Source organism: Camelina sativa, chromosome 9 (genome assembly GCF_000633955.1).
Source record: "Camelina sativa cultivar DH55 chromosome 9, Cs, whole genome shotgun sequence".
NCBI lineage: Eukaryota > Viridiplantae > Streptophyta > Magnoliopsida > Brassicales > Brassicaceae > Camelina > Camelina sativa.
Window position 1 is genome coordinate 33,874,139 of NC_025693.1, and position 17,220 is coordinate 33,891,358.

The 17,220-nt window shown below is 37.4% G+C and overlaps 5 protein-coding genes across 5 annotated transcripts in view; 4 read left to right on the top strand and 1 right to left on the bottom strand.

The window, feature by feature from the left end:
- Positions 1-548, bottom strand: part of LOC104713945 (peroxidase 18-like) — a 3,567-nt gene extending 3,019 nt beyond the window's left edge. The window contains exons 1-2 of the mRNA XM_010431174.2: positions 215-548; positions 8-131 (exon numbers count right to left, since the gene is read on the bottom strand). Of these exons, the coding sequence (XP_010429476.1) occupies positions 8-131; positions 215-451 (361 nt within the window). The 5' untranslated portion in view covers positions 452-548. The remainder of the gene's footprint in view (positions 1-7; positions 132-214) is intronic.
- LOC104713947 (protein TIC 55, chloroplastic-like) lies at positions 3,042-5,065 on the top strand. Its single transcript, XM_010431176.2, has 3 exons — positions 3,042-3,512; positions 3,644-3,746; positions 3,832-5,065. Exons 1-3 carry the CDS (start codon positions 3,127-3,129, stop codon positions 4,951-4,953), a joined length of 1,611 nt encoding a protein of 536 aa, XP_010429478.1. The 5' UTR covers positions 3,042-3,126; the 3' UTR covers positions 4,954-5,065.
- LOC109126280 lies at positions 5,457-6,795 on the top strand. The gene has a single exon (XM_019229583.1). It carries the CDS (start codon positions 5,599-5,601, stop codon positions 6,508-6,510), a length of 912 nt encoding a protein of 303 aa, XP_019085128.1. The 5' UTR covers positions 5,457-5,598; the 3' UTR covers positions 6,511-6,795.
- Positions 7,143-9,194, top strand: LOC104713946 (protein TIC 55, chloroplastic-like). The gene is made up of 3 exons (XM_010431175.2): positions 7,143-7,638; positions 7,772-7,874; positions 7,967-9,194. The coding sequence occupies exons 1-3, from the start codon at positions 7,244-7,246 to the stop codon at positions 9,086-9,088; spliced, it is 1,620 nt and encodes a 539-aa protein (XP_010429477.1). The 5' UTR covers positions 7,143-7,243; the 3' UTR covers positions 9,089-9,194.
- Positions 12,136-13,880, top strand: LOC104713948 (protein TIC 55, chloroplastic-like). Its single transcript, XM_019230101.1, has 3 exons — positions 12,136-12,624; positions 12,757-12,879; positions 12,943-13,880. The coding sequence occupies exons 1-3, from the start codon at positions 12,227-12,229 to the stop codon at positions 13,793-13,795; spliced, it is 1,374 nt and encodes a 457-aa protein (XP_019085646.1). The 5' UTR covers positions 12,136-12,226; the 3' UTR covers positions 13,796-13,880.

Genomic DNA, 17,220 nt, shown 5'->3' on the forward strand with positions numbered 1-17,220 from the left:
ACTGTGCCTGGACAAAAGATTTCAAGAACATTTTTGATGCTTTCTATAACAGCGAATCCTCCTAGAGACGCGTTTCCAGGGTCGCTTCGCTCTGTATCGTTCCCTCGAATCAAGACTGAGCCATCACAACCCTAAGACAGCAATGACGACCAAAAAATTAGTGGAAACGCCTTGTTACGCAAGTAAGAGGTGGTCTTGAAGCAATGTAATATACCTGAACGAAGCAGTCATGGAAGATGAGGCGGAGAAGCTTCCCAAGGACTGATGGATCAGAGGAAGAAGCAGATCTAACTGTGTTCCTCACGATTAACTCAGCTCCAGGGCAAGAACCGGCGTAGAAGTTAAAAGAGAGGTCAGCTACTGAGGAAGAAATAAGCAAAAGTAGTGGAAGACATAGGAGAAGAGAGAACAAGGTAGATTTTGGTCTGCATGAAGAAATTTGCAACGCCATTTTTTTGATGTGTCTATCTCATGAGAGGGAAAGTGAAGTTGTTTAATCTGCCCAAAGAGAGAGAAGTGGTAGTTGTTGTGATAAATGATAACTGTAATTGCATGTGTGTTCGTGTCAGAGGGAGAGAGAAAGAGTGAGGGATGGTTGAGTCAGGAGAATTTAATGACAGTCTCTTTACTCTCTCTTATGGGAGTCATCATCTATGCCGATCATCAATATGCAAAACAAGATTTGTGTTTTTGGTGTTAATGCCACAAGTTGAAAGTAGTGAATCCAATCACTCCAAGTAGGAGAATTTCAGGAAAAGGAACCCTAAAATAGTATATGAATTTTTTCTTCAACATTGTAAAGAAAACTAGACAACTATTTTTTTTGTGTACCTTCCAGATATTTCTTCTTTTGAATGAAAAATAACTCATTCTAATCATTTAAGGAAATTTATCTTTTTTTCTTCTTTTTTTTGGCTTGTTATAGTAGTATATATCACTTTTATAAACAATTGAAAGAAAAAGGAGAGTCTATAAATAGAAAAATTGTACAAAAAAATCATGTAATGTGCCTTGAGAAACTCTTCAAGTGTATATATTTTACAAGGAAAACAAAAATGAACAAGCGAAGGAGAGATTTGGAGTTGCTATACATAAATACAGTCTATCTGATTTTACTCACGGAGAATGAAATGTTAATAACTAATAAATACTACTTACCAGTTACCAAGTACGGAATCATAGATCCGCTAAGGTCCAAGAACCATTAAACAAACAATTTTTTGTTGGTAGCCTTGTCCAAGATATTTACCTGTAGTTTTCAAGTTTGCGTATCATATCGAACCTTAAAGGGGTCATTGGGAGGGCTCTAACCTGATTTCGTGTAAGAGGGAAACTAAAATTGAATTTTTAGTGTTACCGCTAGTCTACTAGTCACTCTTCAGTCTTCACCATCTAAAACCTCAGAGGGTCCAAGCTCTCACTCGATTTCTTGAATCAATAGATCATCAAACCCCTGCAAACCCCTTGATGTCCAACGTTTGCCTCTTATTAGTTTACGTTTTCTTTTATTTCATTTATTTACTTTACTTGCAACCGTGAAACAAACGAAAACCCTCTTTTATATTATAGTTCTAGCCTTACTTTGTTCTGAAGGACTTGTAATACAACTTCTCTATGTGGGATTCGGTTCTTAAATAAGTACTACATACGATTCACTGTTCACTTGAAGGAGTCATGTGGTATTTTGAGATAAAAGATTTGAAGTGAAAAACAATAGCACATCAACGATTTTACTAGGGCTAGGCATTCGGGTAACCCGTTCGGGTTTGGGTATTACCCATTCGGGTTCAGATAAACGAGTTTAGGAAAATAGAACCCAGTGGGTATTTTTAGATATATGGTTCAGTTCGGTTTGGGTACTATTGGGTTTGGGTCGGTTTGGATTAGAAATTTTAGAATCCGATTAGCATCCGAACTACCGGGTATCCGAAAAAAGTCTTTAAAATTAATTAAATATAAATAAATTTAGCTAAATTTTGACTTATGTGACAAAATATTTTAGATGTTTTAATTATTTTTTATATTTAGTATAAAAATCTAAATGAAATATTAAAAATTATAATCATAATTTTGGGTAATTACATTATATTAATGCTAAATATTATAAATATGTTTATATGTTCGGGTTTGATGGGTATCCAAATGGATATTGGATATTACCCGACCCTAATCCGAATCCACGGATTTTGGAAAATAGAATCCAATAAGTTTTTATAGACAAACTCGTACATAACCCGAACCCGATTTTTCGGATCAGATTATGAATTGAGTATTCGGGTACGGGTTTTATGTCCAGGCCTAGATTTTACCATGGACCTTTCTGAGTATATAATTAGATTCCCGTACAACATTTCTTTCTCTATATTCATGCAGTGCCGGCTCAACTAGGAGGGCGGGCAGTGCGACCGCCCCGGGTACATAGATTAAAGGAGCACAAATAAAAAATTTCTAAGTTAAAAGAGCATAAAAGAAAATCATTGTAAACTAGAAAGGGGCACAAGAAAAAATTTGTAAACTAAAAGATACAAAAAAAAATTTGTAAGCTAAAAAGGGGCACAAACAAAAATTTGTAAGTTAAAAGAGGCATAAAAAAAAAAAATTGTAAGCTAGAAAAAGGGCACAAAAAAAATTTATAAGCTAGAAAAGAGCACAAAAAAGAAATTATATGAACCAAAAAGACCTAAAAAAAATCAGTAAGTTTTTCTATAAATTAAGAGACATTTTTTTTAGTTTGCCCAGAGGCATATAATATGTTTAAGCCAGCACTGTATTCATGACCAATATTTTGAATAATCCACGACCAAAGATATTTCTTTTTGTACATAAAATTACGGCCAATAGCTTTAATTGTGCTCAACTGAAAATCTCATGTAAACCTCCATTAATCTACAGAATTAATAATAAATCGCATAATATGTGACTCGAATCCTAGACTTCATGGTGTAGAAATATTAATTAACTCTTGGTCAACCATTCAGCCAAAAGGCTTCCACAACGACACCGTTTTGTCTAAATTTTCTACTTCTCATATGTGGTGGAACGAGGTCCAACGGTTTGGACAAGCAAACCTTATGATCTATTTAGCAGAAGCGCAATGCCATCGATTCCTGTAATAAAAAGTCCGCCATGGCTGCTCCTTTTCTAAGCTCCTCTCTTCACCTCACAACTACTTCTCCAATCCTCTTCACTAAAGTAACAACACCCATAATCCACAGAACAACATGCACAGCACCGACGAAACCCCGTTTCCATCTCCTCCGTCGTTCCGCCGTCGCCGGTACCGCCGTGGTTGATCAGACAGAAGGAGAAGGAGAGGTTTTTATAAACCCTGAAGAAGAGAAACGTGTTGAGGTGGCTGATTATGATTGGAGAGAGGAGTGGTACCCTTTGTACCTCACCAGAAACGTCCCCGAGGATGCGCCGCTTGGCCTCACCGTCTTCGATAGCCAAATAGTTTTGTATAAAGACGGCGACGGAACATTTCGCTGTTACGAGGATCGTTGTCCTCATCGGTAAGTGATTGATCTAGCAACCACTCGTTTTTTCTGATCTCTACAGAATCTTACTTACTTTTACTTGTTGGAAATGTAGAAAAGGACAAAGATTTCGTTTTTTTTTTACTAGTGTGAGTTTTGTCTTTTAGGTTGGCTAAGTTGTCTGAAGGACAATTAATTGATGGGAGATTGGAATGTCTGTACCATGGTTGGCAATTTGAAGGAGATGGCAAATGTGTCAAGATTCCTCAGGTTCTTTTTTTTGTTCATTCACTGACATCATTTATCAAATTTTGGAGATTTTGTATTCACTTGATGTTTTTTTTTTTAATAACAGCTTCCTTCGAGTGCCAAGATTCCAAAGGCGGCTTGTGTGAAGACGTACGAGGTGAAGGATTCACAAGGAGTTGTATGGGTTTGGATGTCGACAAAAACACCTCCTAACCCCGAAAAGCTTCCTTGGTTTGAGAATTTTGCTAGACCTGGTTTTCTCGACATATCCACAACTCACGAGCTTCCTTATGACCATTCCATTCTACTGGAGAATCTGATGGATCCGGCTCATGTCCCTATTTCTCATGATAGAACTGACTTCACTGCTAAAAGAGAAGATGCTCAGCCTCTGGTTTTTGAGGTCACCGAGAGAACTAACCGGGGTTTCGCAGGGACTTGGGGAAAGGAGAAAGACGGCGGGAAAGGGAGTATGCTACTTCGGTTTGATGCTCCATGTGTTCTGCAGTACAATCGAGAATTTGAGGGGAAGGACGGGGTGAAGAACTACTTTTCAGCGCTGTTTCTTTGTAGACCTACAGGGCAAGGAAAGTCTATGATAATTAGTAGGTTTGGGGTCACGAAAAGATCACCATTGGTTTCAGTGTTCCCTCAATGGTATTGGCATCAGAATGCCTGCAAGATCTTTGAACAAGACATGGGGTTCCTATCGTCTCAAAACGAGGTTCTGATGAAGGAGAAAGTACCAACTAAGGACTTGTATTTAAATCTCAAGTCATCAGACACATGGGTCTCTGAGTATAGAAAGTGGATGGACAAAGTTGGTCATGGTATGCCTTACCATTTCGGGCATAGGACCATATCTCTCCCCAAGGTTCCTCCCGTAGTGGAACATGCCCCAGCAGGGATCATTGCAGCTCTCTCAGCTTCTTACCCTGCAAAAGGAGGAATTGGAACTATGCACGCTCCCAATTTGGCTAACCGGTACTTCAGACATATTATCCATTGTAGAAGCTGCAGCAAAGCGATCAAATCTTTTGAGCTCTGGAAAAATATCCTCTCTGCCACAGCAGTTGTTTTGACGACTTTGGCAATTCTGGTGGTTAGTAGACAGTGGAAGGCTGTCCTGTTAGGTTCAGCAGCATTGCTCTCAGCCGCAGCTTATGGTTGCTTAAGAGCTATAGAACTAAACACCAATAACTTCATTAGAACACACAGAAGACTATGAAAATGTATATTGGGATGTCTCCTCTTCTTCCAACATGTATTTCATGGAATACCATTTTGCTTGTAAACGCAACTATAAATTCATTCCAAAGGCTCCGGTGTTTGTCAACTAACCATCTTATTTGTAAACTCAAACCAACATATAATTTCGTTTTAGTTGTAAAATCTACATTCTAACCACTTCATTTGTAAACCCAAACCCATATATAATTTTGTTTAATTGTAAAATCTAAACTCTAATCATCTCATTTTTAAACTCAAACCGACACATAATTTTGTTCTAATTGTAAAATCTAAACCAATCAAATATTTAACTTTCCTTAATTAAAAATATATAGTATTTGTTTCCTTATTTTGTTTTGTTTTTTTAATTAAATTTTGATTTATCTTTTAAATGAAATAATGTATAGAAGATTGTGATTGGTTAAAAAGGAGGAAGTTTTTCATTTCAGATTTATTTCAAGCAACAATTCAGTTTTTCTTATCAACTAAAAGTTATGCCAAGAGCATTTTGGCGTCTCAGCTACATGCTGTTAGCTAATAAAAAGTATATGAAAGGAGATATTACAGATTATGTACCCTCGTTGACCGGAAGAGTTACTGGTTAACTGCGGAGTCAAGACGCTTTTCAAAGGCAATAAATAGTATGCTCCAGTTAAAGCCTACTGTTATTGAGTTTCTCAAATGTGAGGTTGGTGATGGTCGTACCGCCTCTTTCGGGTTTGATAACTGGACTGAGTTTGGTCAACTGATAAAGTTTGTTGGGGCAGCTGGACCGAGAACACTACGGGTTAGAGAGGATGCGCGAGTCTTGGAGGCAACCAGAAATGGTAACTGGGCTCTGCCGGCGGCGAGATCAGACAATGGCCAAACCCTCTTAGTTGCTCTAACAGCTACTCCCGTTCCTGATGTCACTAAAGGGCCTGATTCATACCAGTGGAGGAACTCAACTGGAGTCTTCACATCCTCCTTCTCCTCCAAAGAAACTTGGGACCAAGTTCGCATTTGTTCACCTCCGGTCTCATGGTCGACTGTTGTGTGGTTCAAGGCACATATCCCACGGTTCTCTTTTGTGGCTTGGTTGGTTTTTCTAGCTCGCTTACCCACTAGAGACAGGCTTCGTAGTTGGGGAATGACAGTCTCCTCTGACTGTGTCTTATGCTCTGGTGGCACTGAGTCACATGAGCACCTGTTTTTCCAGTGTCCTTTCTCATCTGAGGTTTGGAGCTTCTTCGCAAGTAAGTTCTTACCACAACCACCTGACAATCTACATGCGGTGGCGGACTGGATTTTTCACCATCAGCAGCCTCACCATGCGTCCATGGTAATTCTGCTTAAGCTTCTGCTTCAGTCAACGATCTACTTGATTTGGAAGGAGCGAAACTCTAAGATCTTCTCCTCCAGCTACTCTTCGCCAGCTTCTCTTCAAGTCTCTGTCAATCGCACTCTGCGGGACCGCCTTCTTTCCCTTCCGGCTCTAAGGCTGTCTTCCCCTTCTCTTCTCTTAATTTACTTCTCTTTATTTCTCATCCTTTGCCGGTTGGTATTGGGTAATTAACTCTGTCACGTCCCTGTTGGGATTGGGATTTTGTCGGTACGTCGGAAACTTTTGTAACTTGATCGATAAATAGAATTTTAACATTAAAACCAAAAAAAAAAGATATTATATATTATATCAGTCTAAAGATAGCATGGTTATCTTACTCTTTCATCGAAATTGTAATAATCGAAATAGGTTATTTTGAATCAATTATGTATTTTGTAAACATTTTCTGATATAATATATGTTTATTTGCCGGAAAAAAAAAAGACTAGTATATCCATGGATTCATTAGATCCCAATCCGTTGCAACTTTCTGTTGGAAAAAAAAAAAAAAACAAAGGAGAAAAACATTATAGTACTATAAATTGAGAAAACAAAAAAAAAGAAATAAGAACCGGAATCGAGATGTTACTTTGCGTAATTGACCTAATGATTCCTAGTTTTTTTTTTGTTAACACGTTATTAGAATAGAATGAAATAAGCCGTAACTATAAGAAAGCTTAAACGGCTTAGACAAAATGGCTTAAACGGCTTAGATATTTTTCTGCCCTTTTTACCTTACCTATGAGTTTTAAAAAGAGTTAAAAAAACGCTAAACGACGCCGTTTTATTCTTCGAAAATTTTCACTTCTCGTATACGTGGTGGAGCGGGGTCCTGTAATAAACGAGTCGGCCATGGCTGTTCCTTTTCAGAAGCAACTTTAGCAGAAACACATTGTCATCGAATTCCAGTGATAAAGAGTCCGCCATGGCTGTTCCTTTTCTAAGCCTTTCTCTTCAACTCACAGCTACTTCTCCAATCCTCTTCACTAAAGTAACAACACCCATAATCCACAGAACAACATGCACAGCACCGACGAACCCCCGACTCCATCTCCTCCGCCGTTCCGCCGCCGCCGTAACCGCCGTAGCTAATCAGACAGAAGGAGGAGGAGGAAGAGGGGAGGTTCTTATAAATCCTGAAGAAGAGAAATGTGTTGAGGTGGCTGATTACGATTGGACAGAGGAGTGGTACCCTTTGTATCTCACCAGAAACGTCCCCGAGGATGCGCCGCTTGGCCTCACCGTCTTCGACAGCCAAATAGTTTTGTATAAAGACGGCAACGGAACACTTCGCTGTTACGAGGATCGTTGTCCTCATCGGTAAGAGATTGATCTAGCAAACGTCAACCACTCGATCGGTTTTTTTATCTCTGCAGAATCTTAGTTACTTGCTAAAAATGTAGAAAAAGACAAAAGATATGTGTGTTTACATGTGTGAGTTTTGTCTTTTTAGGTTGGCTAAGTTGTCGGAAGGACAACTGATTGATGGGAGATTGGAATGTCTGTATCATGGTTGGCAATTTGAAGGAGATGGCAAGTGTGTCAAGATTCCTCAGGTTTATTTGTTGTTCACTGATTTTGCTACTGAGGTTAATCAAATTTTGGAGATTTTGTATTCACTTGCTGGTTATTTTTTTTTTTAAAACAGCTTCATGCAAGTGCCAAGATTCCAAAGGCGGCTTGTGTGAAGACGTACGAGGTGAAGGATTCACAAGGAGTTGTATGGGTTTGGATGTCAACAAAGACACCTCCCAACCCTGAAAAGCTTCCTTGGTTTGAGCATTTTGCTAGACCCGGATTTTTCGACATATCCACAACTCACGAGCTACCTTATGACCATTCTATTCTTCTAGAGAATCTGATGGATCCGGCTCATGTCCCTATTTCTCATGATAGAACTGACTTCAGTGCAAAAAGAGAAGATGCTCAGCCTCTGGTTTTTGAGGTCACAGAGCGAACTAACCGGGGTTTCGCAGGGACTTGGAGACGGGAAAAAGACAGCAGGAAAGGGAGTACTTTACTTCGGTTTGATGCTCCATGTGTTCTGCAGAACAATCGAGAACTTGAAGGGAAGGACGGGGTGAAGAAGAACTTTTCAGCGGTGTTTCTTTGTAGACCTACAGGGCAAGGGAAGTCTATGCTTATTGCTAGGTTTGGGGTCACGAAAAGATCACCACTGGTTTCAGTGTTACCTCAATGGTATTGGCATAAGGAAGCCTGCAAGGTCTTTGAACAAGACATGGGGTTCCTATCTTCTCAAAACGAAGTTCTGATGAAGGAGAAAGTACCAACTAAGGACTTGTATTTAAATCTCAAGTCATCAGACACATGGGTCTGTGAGTATAGAAAGTGGATGGACAAAGTTGGTCATGGTATGCCTTACCATTTCGGGCATAGGACCATATCTCTCCCCAAGGTTCCTCCCGTAGTGGAACATGCCCCAGCAGGGATCATTGCAGCTCTCTCAGCTTCTTACCCTGCAAAAGGAGGAATTGGAACTATGTACGCTCCCAATTTGGCTAACCGGTACTTCAGACATATTATCCATTGTAGAAGCTGCAGCAAAGCGATCAAATCTTTTGAACTGTGGAAAAATATCCTCTCTGCAACAGCAGTTGTTTTGGCGACTTTGGCAATTCTGGTGGTTAGTAGACAGTGGAAGGCTGTCCTGTTAGGTTCAGCAGCATTGCTCTCAGCCGCAGCTTATGGTTGCTTAAGAGCTATAGAACTAAACACCAATAACTTCATTAGAACACACAGAAGACTATGAAAATGTATATTGTGATGTCTACTCTTCTTCCAACATGTATTTCATGAAATACCATTTTGCTTGTAAACACAACTATAATTCAAAAGGTTCCAGTGTTTGCCATAAATCTGATGCAAGGTTCTATGTTCTAAAACTTGAGCCATTTCTTCTCTTTCTCTTTGATTTCTACTACATTGGAGGCAGCTGCTAGTGTACTTGCCAATGCATTTCGGACTTCGTTCAGTCTTAATATCCCTTGACATGAGGCACGAAGACCCATCCGGCCATCCCTTCACCGCCATACTCTCAGATGTGGAAAGAGAACTTGGCAAGACGTCGAAACCTACATTTCGGTCCATCCAAATCCTTGTTCTCTTCAATTTTCTCAGGCTCCAATTCATTTAGATGCTCAGCTTCAACTCCAGCAATCAGCATTATGAATCAGACCATTGACAACATTGAGCACCATATCAGGTTCCTGCAATAACCGAGCAGGCTTTGAGTGAATAAGCCCTTCCTCTGCTTCCTCAATTGCTTGGAGAAGTTCTTCATGAACCTTGAAGCAGAAGAAATCATCAGATTAAAAATACAAATTGTTGAAACAATTTATCAATACAAGAAAAGTAAACAGCATTGGACTAATTGATACCACCATAATCTATAATTTCTACACAAAGAACAATCACAAGAATATTGAATAGTGATAAGCAGAAGAAAGAGTTATGAATCGTAGTAATCTTAGTTCTCTTTCCAGGTAACTAGGGATCTGATTTCAGAGAATAAAATTTTACCGAGGGCCGAGAGGGGCTCGGGATTAGATGGGTCAGAAGCTTTCGTCAATTGCGGAAAAGAGATTCTTTTTGTTCCTTTAGCTGAATGTCAAGAAGTTCTTCTAAGGGCTTTGTCTCGCTCGCGGAGGAGGAGAAGGCGAGAGAGGAAGAAGAAGAAGAAGCAAAATTCTTGGTTTTTGTATGTACCGACTACCGACCCGGAAACATAACCGGATTACTTTTTTTTCCTGGTCAAACCGGATTACAATTTATAATTTTGTTTTATTATTTTTTTTTCTTTCATAAAACTAATATGTTTTTCGTTTTAACTGAATAACTAGGATTTAATCCGCGGTACAACACGAAACAATATTTTTATTTTTCAAAATATTAAATTTTTATTATATTTATTTGTTATTTTATTAATTTAAAAAATATAAAATTTTACAGGTATTTAATATAAATATTCAGAGTATATGATTTTTGTAATATTTTCAAGGTTTTAACCCGTGTGGTATATGTATAATCTAGTAATACATTTATCTCCTAGTACACATCTAAAAGTATTAAAAAAAACAATTTCACTAAACTCCCTATATGGGATTAATGTCAACCCGTCTCATCAAAATCAAAATAAGTTTTTGCGTAAAAAATAATCAAAATAAGTTTTTTTATCAAGTTTAATTATGTTAATTGTTTTACAAAATTAGCATATTTTATAGTTTATAATTTTTCCATGTCAATATATATAGTTTATGATAATTAATAGAATTTTAATTTTTTTGGTAATTTCTCAAAAAATAAAAAATAAACCAAATTATATGAGAGGTTTTCAACATATTTAATGTGACATTTTATAATTGGATTTTCGGTTTAGGAAATTTATTAATGTTAATATAATTATGGAGATTGTAAACTTTTGTTATGGAAAATCTGTTGTATAGCATTTAAATTTGAGAGATTGTAGCATCCATAAAAATAGTTTTGGAGATTTAATGGATTAAAACTTTCATGGGTAGAGTTGTTTTTGGAAAATTGGAATTTATAGATGTTGTTAAGATTTTATGGCCATAAATGTAACAAATGTTGGTCAATTTAAGAAAGTTTAGTATTTGAGTTTCTCTGCAATTTTATTTATGGAATTGTTTTAAGGGTTAATGTTGTTAAAAAATATTAAATAAGTAAAACTTAAAAGGCATAAACCAAAATGTACTTCAAAAATGTTAATATAGATTCAAAAATATTAATATAGATATTAATTTAATTAGTTGCAAAGTACAGTATGTTTTTTTTGCTGCGTATCGCTTAGCAAAAAGAACCGCTTTGTATCTTATTTTGATGTCCCTTTTTTTTTATTGTAAACATCTTCTATGAGAATCACTTATCCCTTTAATAATTAGTTAATGAAAACTGTTTAAAAATAAAAAAGTATATCAAACACATATAGATAAAGGATTTATATTTATATTATTAACTTTTTTAAAAACGTATGAACAAAATAATAAATAGTGAAAATTTAATTCCATTTCAAATTTCATTAGAAAGTACAAGTGATATAATTTAAAATTATTTTGTAGGACGTTCAAATTGAAAGTTTTAATTCTTAAATCAGCATAAGCATATACCGTTGGGTTTATGTGTTATAACAGTTGATTAATTCGTCAAGAATATTACATAATTTATATCAATACATTAATCTAAGTTTGTTGTCTTCCATATATTAGTAGAAACACATTCTTTGAAAAAAAACTGACATGTCGTCATCAGAAACCTCAAAACTTCAATAAAATTCGAACTTTAAGAAATATTCTAATGTATATCAGAAAACTCGAAATTATTAGTAATTTATAATATTATTGGGACTATAATTTGCATAGAGATTTCAAAACAAATATTATTTTTATTATCTTATTAAATTTTGTTAATTTTTACATTTTTTCCAACTCAAACTAACAAAATTTATTAATTTACCTTGTTTATTAAGTTATTGAGGTGTTTTACTGTAAAGTCTAGAATATTTGGTATAAAATCTAAATTCTTAATATTATATTTTTATATACATGTTGTATCATATGGAAGAGTTGTATCATATGGAAGATCTCTTTGTTCATATGGAACATATATAACATATGTTACATAACAGATATTTTTTCCGAGTTTTTTTTGTGAACACGTTTTTAGAATGGAATAAGCCGTAACTATAAGAAAATAGCTTGAACGGCGTAGACAGAATGGCTTAAACGGCTTAGATATTTTTCTGCCCTCTTTAATTGTAAAGACTATTCATATGCGTGGAACGAGGTTCCGCCATGGCTATTACTTTACAGAAGCAACCTTAGCAAGTTAGCATAACCACATTGTCATCACTTCCTGTAATAAAGAGTCCGCCATGGCTGTTCCTTTTCTAAGCTCTTCTTTTCAACTCACAGCTACTTCTCCAATACTCTTCTCTAAAGTAAAAACACCCATAGTCCACAAACATTTCAAAAAGAGGACAGCACCAACGAAACCCCGTTTCCATCTCCTCCGCTGTTCCGCCGCCTCCGGTACCGCCGTGGTTGATCAGACAGAAGGAGGAGGAGGAGGAGAGGTTTTTATAAACCCTGAAGAAGAGAAACGTGTTGAGGTGGCTGATTACGATTGGACAGAGGAGTGGTACCCTTTGCATCTCACCAGAAACGTCCCCGAGGATGCGCCGCTTGGCCTCACCGTCTTCGATAGCCAAATAGTTTTGTATAAAGACGGCGACGGAACACTTTGCTGTTACGAGGATCGTTGTCCTCATCGGTAAGTGATTGATCTAGCAACCACTCGTTTTTTCTGATCTCTACAGAATCTTACTTACTTTTACTTGTTGGAAATGTAGAAAAGGACAAAGATTTCGTTTTTTTTTTAGTAGTGTTAGTTTTGTCTTTTTAGGTTGGCTAAGTTGTCTGAAGGACAACTTATTGATGGGAGATTGGAATGTCTGTACCATGGTTGGCAATTTGAAGGAGATGGCAAATGTGTCAAGATTCCTCAGGTTTTTGTTCATTCACTGACGTTTATCAAAATTTTGGAGATTTCGTACTGACCGTTTTTTTATAATAATGTCACTGCAAAAAGAGAAGATGCTCAGCCTCTGGTTTTTGAGGTCACCGAGCGGACTAACCGGGGTTTCGCAGGGACTTGGAGTCGGGAGAAAGACGGCGGGAACAGGACTAATTTACTTCGGTTTGATGCTCCATGTGTTCTGCCGAACAATCTAGAACTTGAGGGGAAGGACGGGGTTAAGAACTACTTTTCAGGGGTGTTTCTCTGTAGACCTACAGGGCAAGGGAAGTCTATGCTTATTGTTAGGTTTGGGGTCACGAAAATGTCACCTTTGGTTTCAGTGTTACCTCAATGGTTCTGGCATCAGAATGGCTGCAAGGTCTTTGAACAAGACATGGGGTTCCTATCGTCTCAGAACGAGATTCTCATGAAGGAGAAAGTACCAACTAAGGACTTGTATTTAAATCTCAAGTCATCAGACACATGGGTCGCTGAGTACAGAAAATGGATGGACAAAGTTGGTCATGGGATGCCTTACCATTTTGGGCATAGGACCATATCTCTCCCCAAGGTTCCTCCCGTAGTGGAACACGCCCCAGCAGGGATCATTGCAGCTCTCTCAGCTTCTTACCCTGCAAAAGGAGGAATTGGAACTATGCACGCTCCTAATTTGGCTAACCGGTACTTCAGACATATTATCCATTGTAGAAGCTGCAGCAAAGCGATCAAATCTTTTGAGCTCTGGAAAAATATCCTCTCTGCCACGGCAGTTGTTTTGACGACTTTGGCAATCCTGGTGGTTAGTAGACAGTGGAAGGCTGTCCTGTTAGGTTCAGCAGCATTGCTCTCAGCCGCAGCTTATGGTTGCTTAAGAGCTATAGAACTAAACACCAATAACTTCATTAGAACACACAGAAGACTATGAAAATGTATATTGTGATGTCTCCTCTTCCTCCAACATGTATTTCACGGAATACTATTTTGCTTGTAAACGCAACTATAATTCATTCCAAAGGCTCCAGCGTTTGCCATGAATCATACAGCTTAACCTTGATCAATCAGAGAGTCCTATCTCAACCGAAAAGCAAGTAATAATACCTTCCAACCTGCAAAGTAGCTCTTGTTTGGTGGATTCAAAAACAGAAAATGGCATTCAGGTGTCTTGTTTTGGCTCCTCTCTGCTCTAGACAGAGAAGTTTCCAAAAAAAAGTTAAAAGGACTATAAGATTTCAACTTTTGTTTGGTGGAAACAGAGGATTTATGGGATCAATGGCTGTGTTATCACATATATATCGTCAAGGACAATGACATACTTATTAGTTTCCTACAGTTTGAGACAGTTCAGATTGGATGAAGTTCATCTGCCGTCATCTTTAAGGTTCTATACTTCTCCTAGTTTTGTCCAAGCTTTCCCAAGGGGAATAAAATATTCTCATGTTAGCCGACATTAATTAGCCTTCAGTCTTTAAGGGTACTAACTTTTATGGATCTACTAAATAAGAGAGTTGTCCACAAAGCACACTTTAAACAGAGTATTTCACAAGAAACCATGATCATCTACAACGACAGCAAAAGGCACACTATGAGCTAAAAGCCTAAAACAGACGATGATCAAGTGGTTATGGAAGTTGGAAGCAATAGTTTCTTGTTTCAGAGAATGTGCCTAATGAGAATTGAAAGTCTTCTTTACCAACTTCAAAAATAACAATCATTACTCAATCATTATGCCATCTCTGCAATTGCTTATTCAATTTTGTAAAGGTGTGGTTTTTTCTCTTGTTTTTGTAGATTAATGGAATTTTCTAATTGGTCTATTATGTAAATACCTGAACGGACATTACTCTTTGAAAAATCCACCACTAATAAGAATTTTGACCTCTGANATTTTTTTTTCTTTTTTTTCATTTTTTTTCATTTTTTTTTCTTTTTTTTTCTTTTTTCTTCTTTTTTTTCTTTTTTTTTTCTTTTTTTTTTTTTTTTTTTTTTTTTTTTTTTTTTTTTTTTTTTTTGTCTGAAATGCATCTCCAACACTTCTTCACATCACATAACAAGAATATACATGTCTATAACTCTTACCATATGTACTTTTTGCAGGAGATCATGTCCCTCCAATAAGAAACCTCAAATCCTCCAAATCCAAAAATAAATTACTAGAGTTTTAGAGAATAAAATTACTTCAAGTTAAAATCAAATATTTTTAATCCACAAAGTTGATAGAAATAGCCATCTGAATTTAGATTAAACCAATGTAGATATAGTTTGGAAGAATCTCTGCAATTACTTGCATTAATCTACAGTTTGGGAGCTCAGAGCCGTTGATTCTTGATGTTCTAATAAATGCATTGACGCAAATTAGCTCAGAGTGAGTTTAGTTCTCTCTCTGTCTATTGACTAAAACTGTTTCTAAGCTGGATATGGTTCAAAAATTGTGGAAGCGCTAACGTTGGAATATGGTTTATGTCGAGTTATATGATCGGGATAAAGAAACTTGTGTTTGGTGGATCTCTGAGTTCGAGAGCTGGAAGGAGAATATGACAATCCGAGGAATCAAAATTAAATGAGAGAAGGAAGAATGACGAAAAAAGTAGTAATATTGGTATTATGGGAGGAGGGGAGCTACTATTTTGTTTTTTCTAGCCAATCACAAACAAAACGCGAGTTGCGCGAGTGCAGCCAATTTTATTCGACGCTCTTTTTCCTAAAATTGACGTCGCGTGGCGTTGCGTGATTTTTTTTTTTTTTTTTTTCAAACCAATTGTAAACCGAACCAAAATCAATTGTAATTTCAAAAGGAACCAATAAAACCAAACCGAAATCAATTGTAATGGCTTGTTTAACTAAACCTAAATCTACTTGACTAACCCCGTGATGACAGAGTCAGAATCATGTTCGCGGCATAGCCTTTGAATCAACCCGGTGGTGGTGGGTATGGGATCTCCGTCGGACAGCATCAGGTCTCGCCGTAGAAGGTGGTGGATTCGTTGTTGTTTCCGGTGAAGAAAGCATAGTTGTTAGTGAATTTACTTGTGATTTATATAATAAAGATTTATATATAAGAAAATAACTTTTAAGCCTAAGTAAATATGATAGAAGACATTATCTATATCTATATAAAGTAGATAAGAGTAAGTGATGGATTATCACCTATACAGCTATACTACATCCATATATAAGAAAACAAATATAAGACTTTCAAAACACGCAAAAGCGACACCATTTTGCCAAATTTTCAACATCTCACATGTGGTGGAACGAGGTCCAGCGGTTGGACAAGCAACCTTAAAGCATGAGAGTCGCTCGTCTCTCAGACTTGGGTTTCTCGGTCGACACAATCTTAAGTATAAAACACAAATTATATATTGAAAAGTAGCTATAAAAAGGACAAGTGTAAGAAACTTGTAAGTAACGTTTATTATGCTGTCTTCCACTCTCTCTCCTCATTTTTTCTCTTTTTTTCCTTTATTCTGAATTTCTGATAGTGATAGACTCTCCTAAATATCATCGATGCTCTTTATGATCTATTTAGCAGAAGGGAATTTTCACCGATTCTTGTAATAAAGAGTCCGTCATGGCTGCTCATTTTCTAAGCTCCTCTCTCCAACTCACAGCTACTTCTCCAATCCTCTTCACTAAAACAACAACACCCATGATCCACAACCAATTCAACCACAGAACGACATGCACAGCACCGACGAACCCCCGTTTCCATTTCCTCCGCCGTTCCGCCGCCGCCGTGGCTGATCAGACAGAAGAAGGAGGAAGAGGAGGAGAGGTTCTTTTAAACCCTGAAGAAGAGAAACGTGTTGAGGTGGCTGATTACGATTGGACAGAGGAGTGGTACCCTTTGTATCTCACCAGAAACGTCCCCGACGATGCGCCCCTTGGCCTCACCGTCTTTGATCGCCAAATAGTTTTGTATAAAGACGGCGAAGGAACACTTCGCTGTTACGAGGATCGTTGTCCTCATCGGTAAGAGATTGATCCAGCAAACAAACATGTTTTCTGATGTCTACAAAATCATGATTAGTTGTTGGAAATGTGGAAAAAGACAAAGATTTTGTTTTTACTTGTTTGAGTTTTGTTTTGTCTTTTAGGTTGGCTAAGTTGTCTGAAGGACAATTGATTGATGGGAGATTGGAATGTCTGTACCATGGTTGGCAATTTGAAGGAGATGGCAAATGTGTCAAGATTCCTCAGGTTTTTTTTTTTCGTTCACTGAGGTTGATCAAATTTTGGAGATTTTGTATTCACTTGCTGGTTTTGTTTATTACAGCTTCCTGCAAGTGCCAAGATCCCAAAGGCCGCTTGCGTGAAGACATACGAGGTGAAGGATTCACAAGGAGTTGTATG

Excerpts from the sequence above, each read along its gene's own strand:
- LOC104713947 (XM_010431176.2), top strand. The coding sequence starts at position 3,127 with ATGGCTGCTCCTTTTCTAAGCTCCTCTCTTCACCTCACAACTACTTCT. Across the intron at positions 3,513-3,643 it reads GAGGATCGTTGTCCTCATCG|GTTGGCTAAGTTGTCTGAAG; the intron begins GTAAGTGATTGA and ends TTTGTCTTTTAG. Across the intron at positions 3,747-3,831 it reads AATGTGTCAAGATTCCTCAG|CTTCCTTCGAGTGCCAAGAT; the intron begins GTTCTTTTTTTT and ends TTTTAATAACAG.
- LOC109126280 (XM_019229583.1), top strand. The coding sequence starts at position 5,599 with ATGCTCCAGTTAAAGCCTACTGTTATTGAGTTTCTCAAATGTGAGGTT.
- LOC104713946 (XM_010431175.2), top strand. The coding sequence starts at position 7,244 with ATGGCTGTTCCTTTTCTAAGCCTTTCTCTTCAACTCACAGCTACTTCT. Across the intron at positions 7,639-7,771 it reads GAGGATCGTTGTCCTCATCG|GTTGGCTAAGTTGTCGGAAG; the intron begins GTAAGAGATTGA and ends TTGTCTTTTTAG. Across the intron at positions 7,875-7,966 it reads AGTGTGTCAAGATTCCTCAG|CTTCATGCAAGTGCCAAGAT; the intron begins GTTTATTTGTTG and ends TTTTTAAAACAG.
- LOC104713948 (XM_019230101.1), top strand. The coding sequence starts at position 12,227 with ATGGCTGTTCCTTTTCTAAGCTCTTCTTTTCAACTCACAGCTACTTCT. Across the intron at positions 12,625-12,756 it reads GAGGATCGTTGTCCTCATCG|GTTGGCTAAGTTGTCTGAAG; the intron begins GTAAGTGATTGA and ends TTGTCTTTTTAG. Across the intron at positions 12,880-12,942 it reads GTTTTTGTTCATTCACTGAC|AGAAGATGCTCAGCCTCTGG; the intron begins GTTTATCAAAAT and ends CACTGCAAAAAG.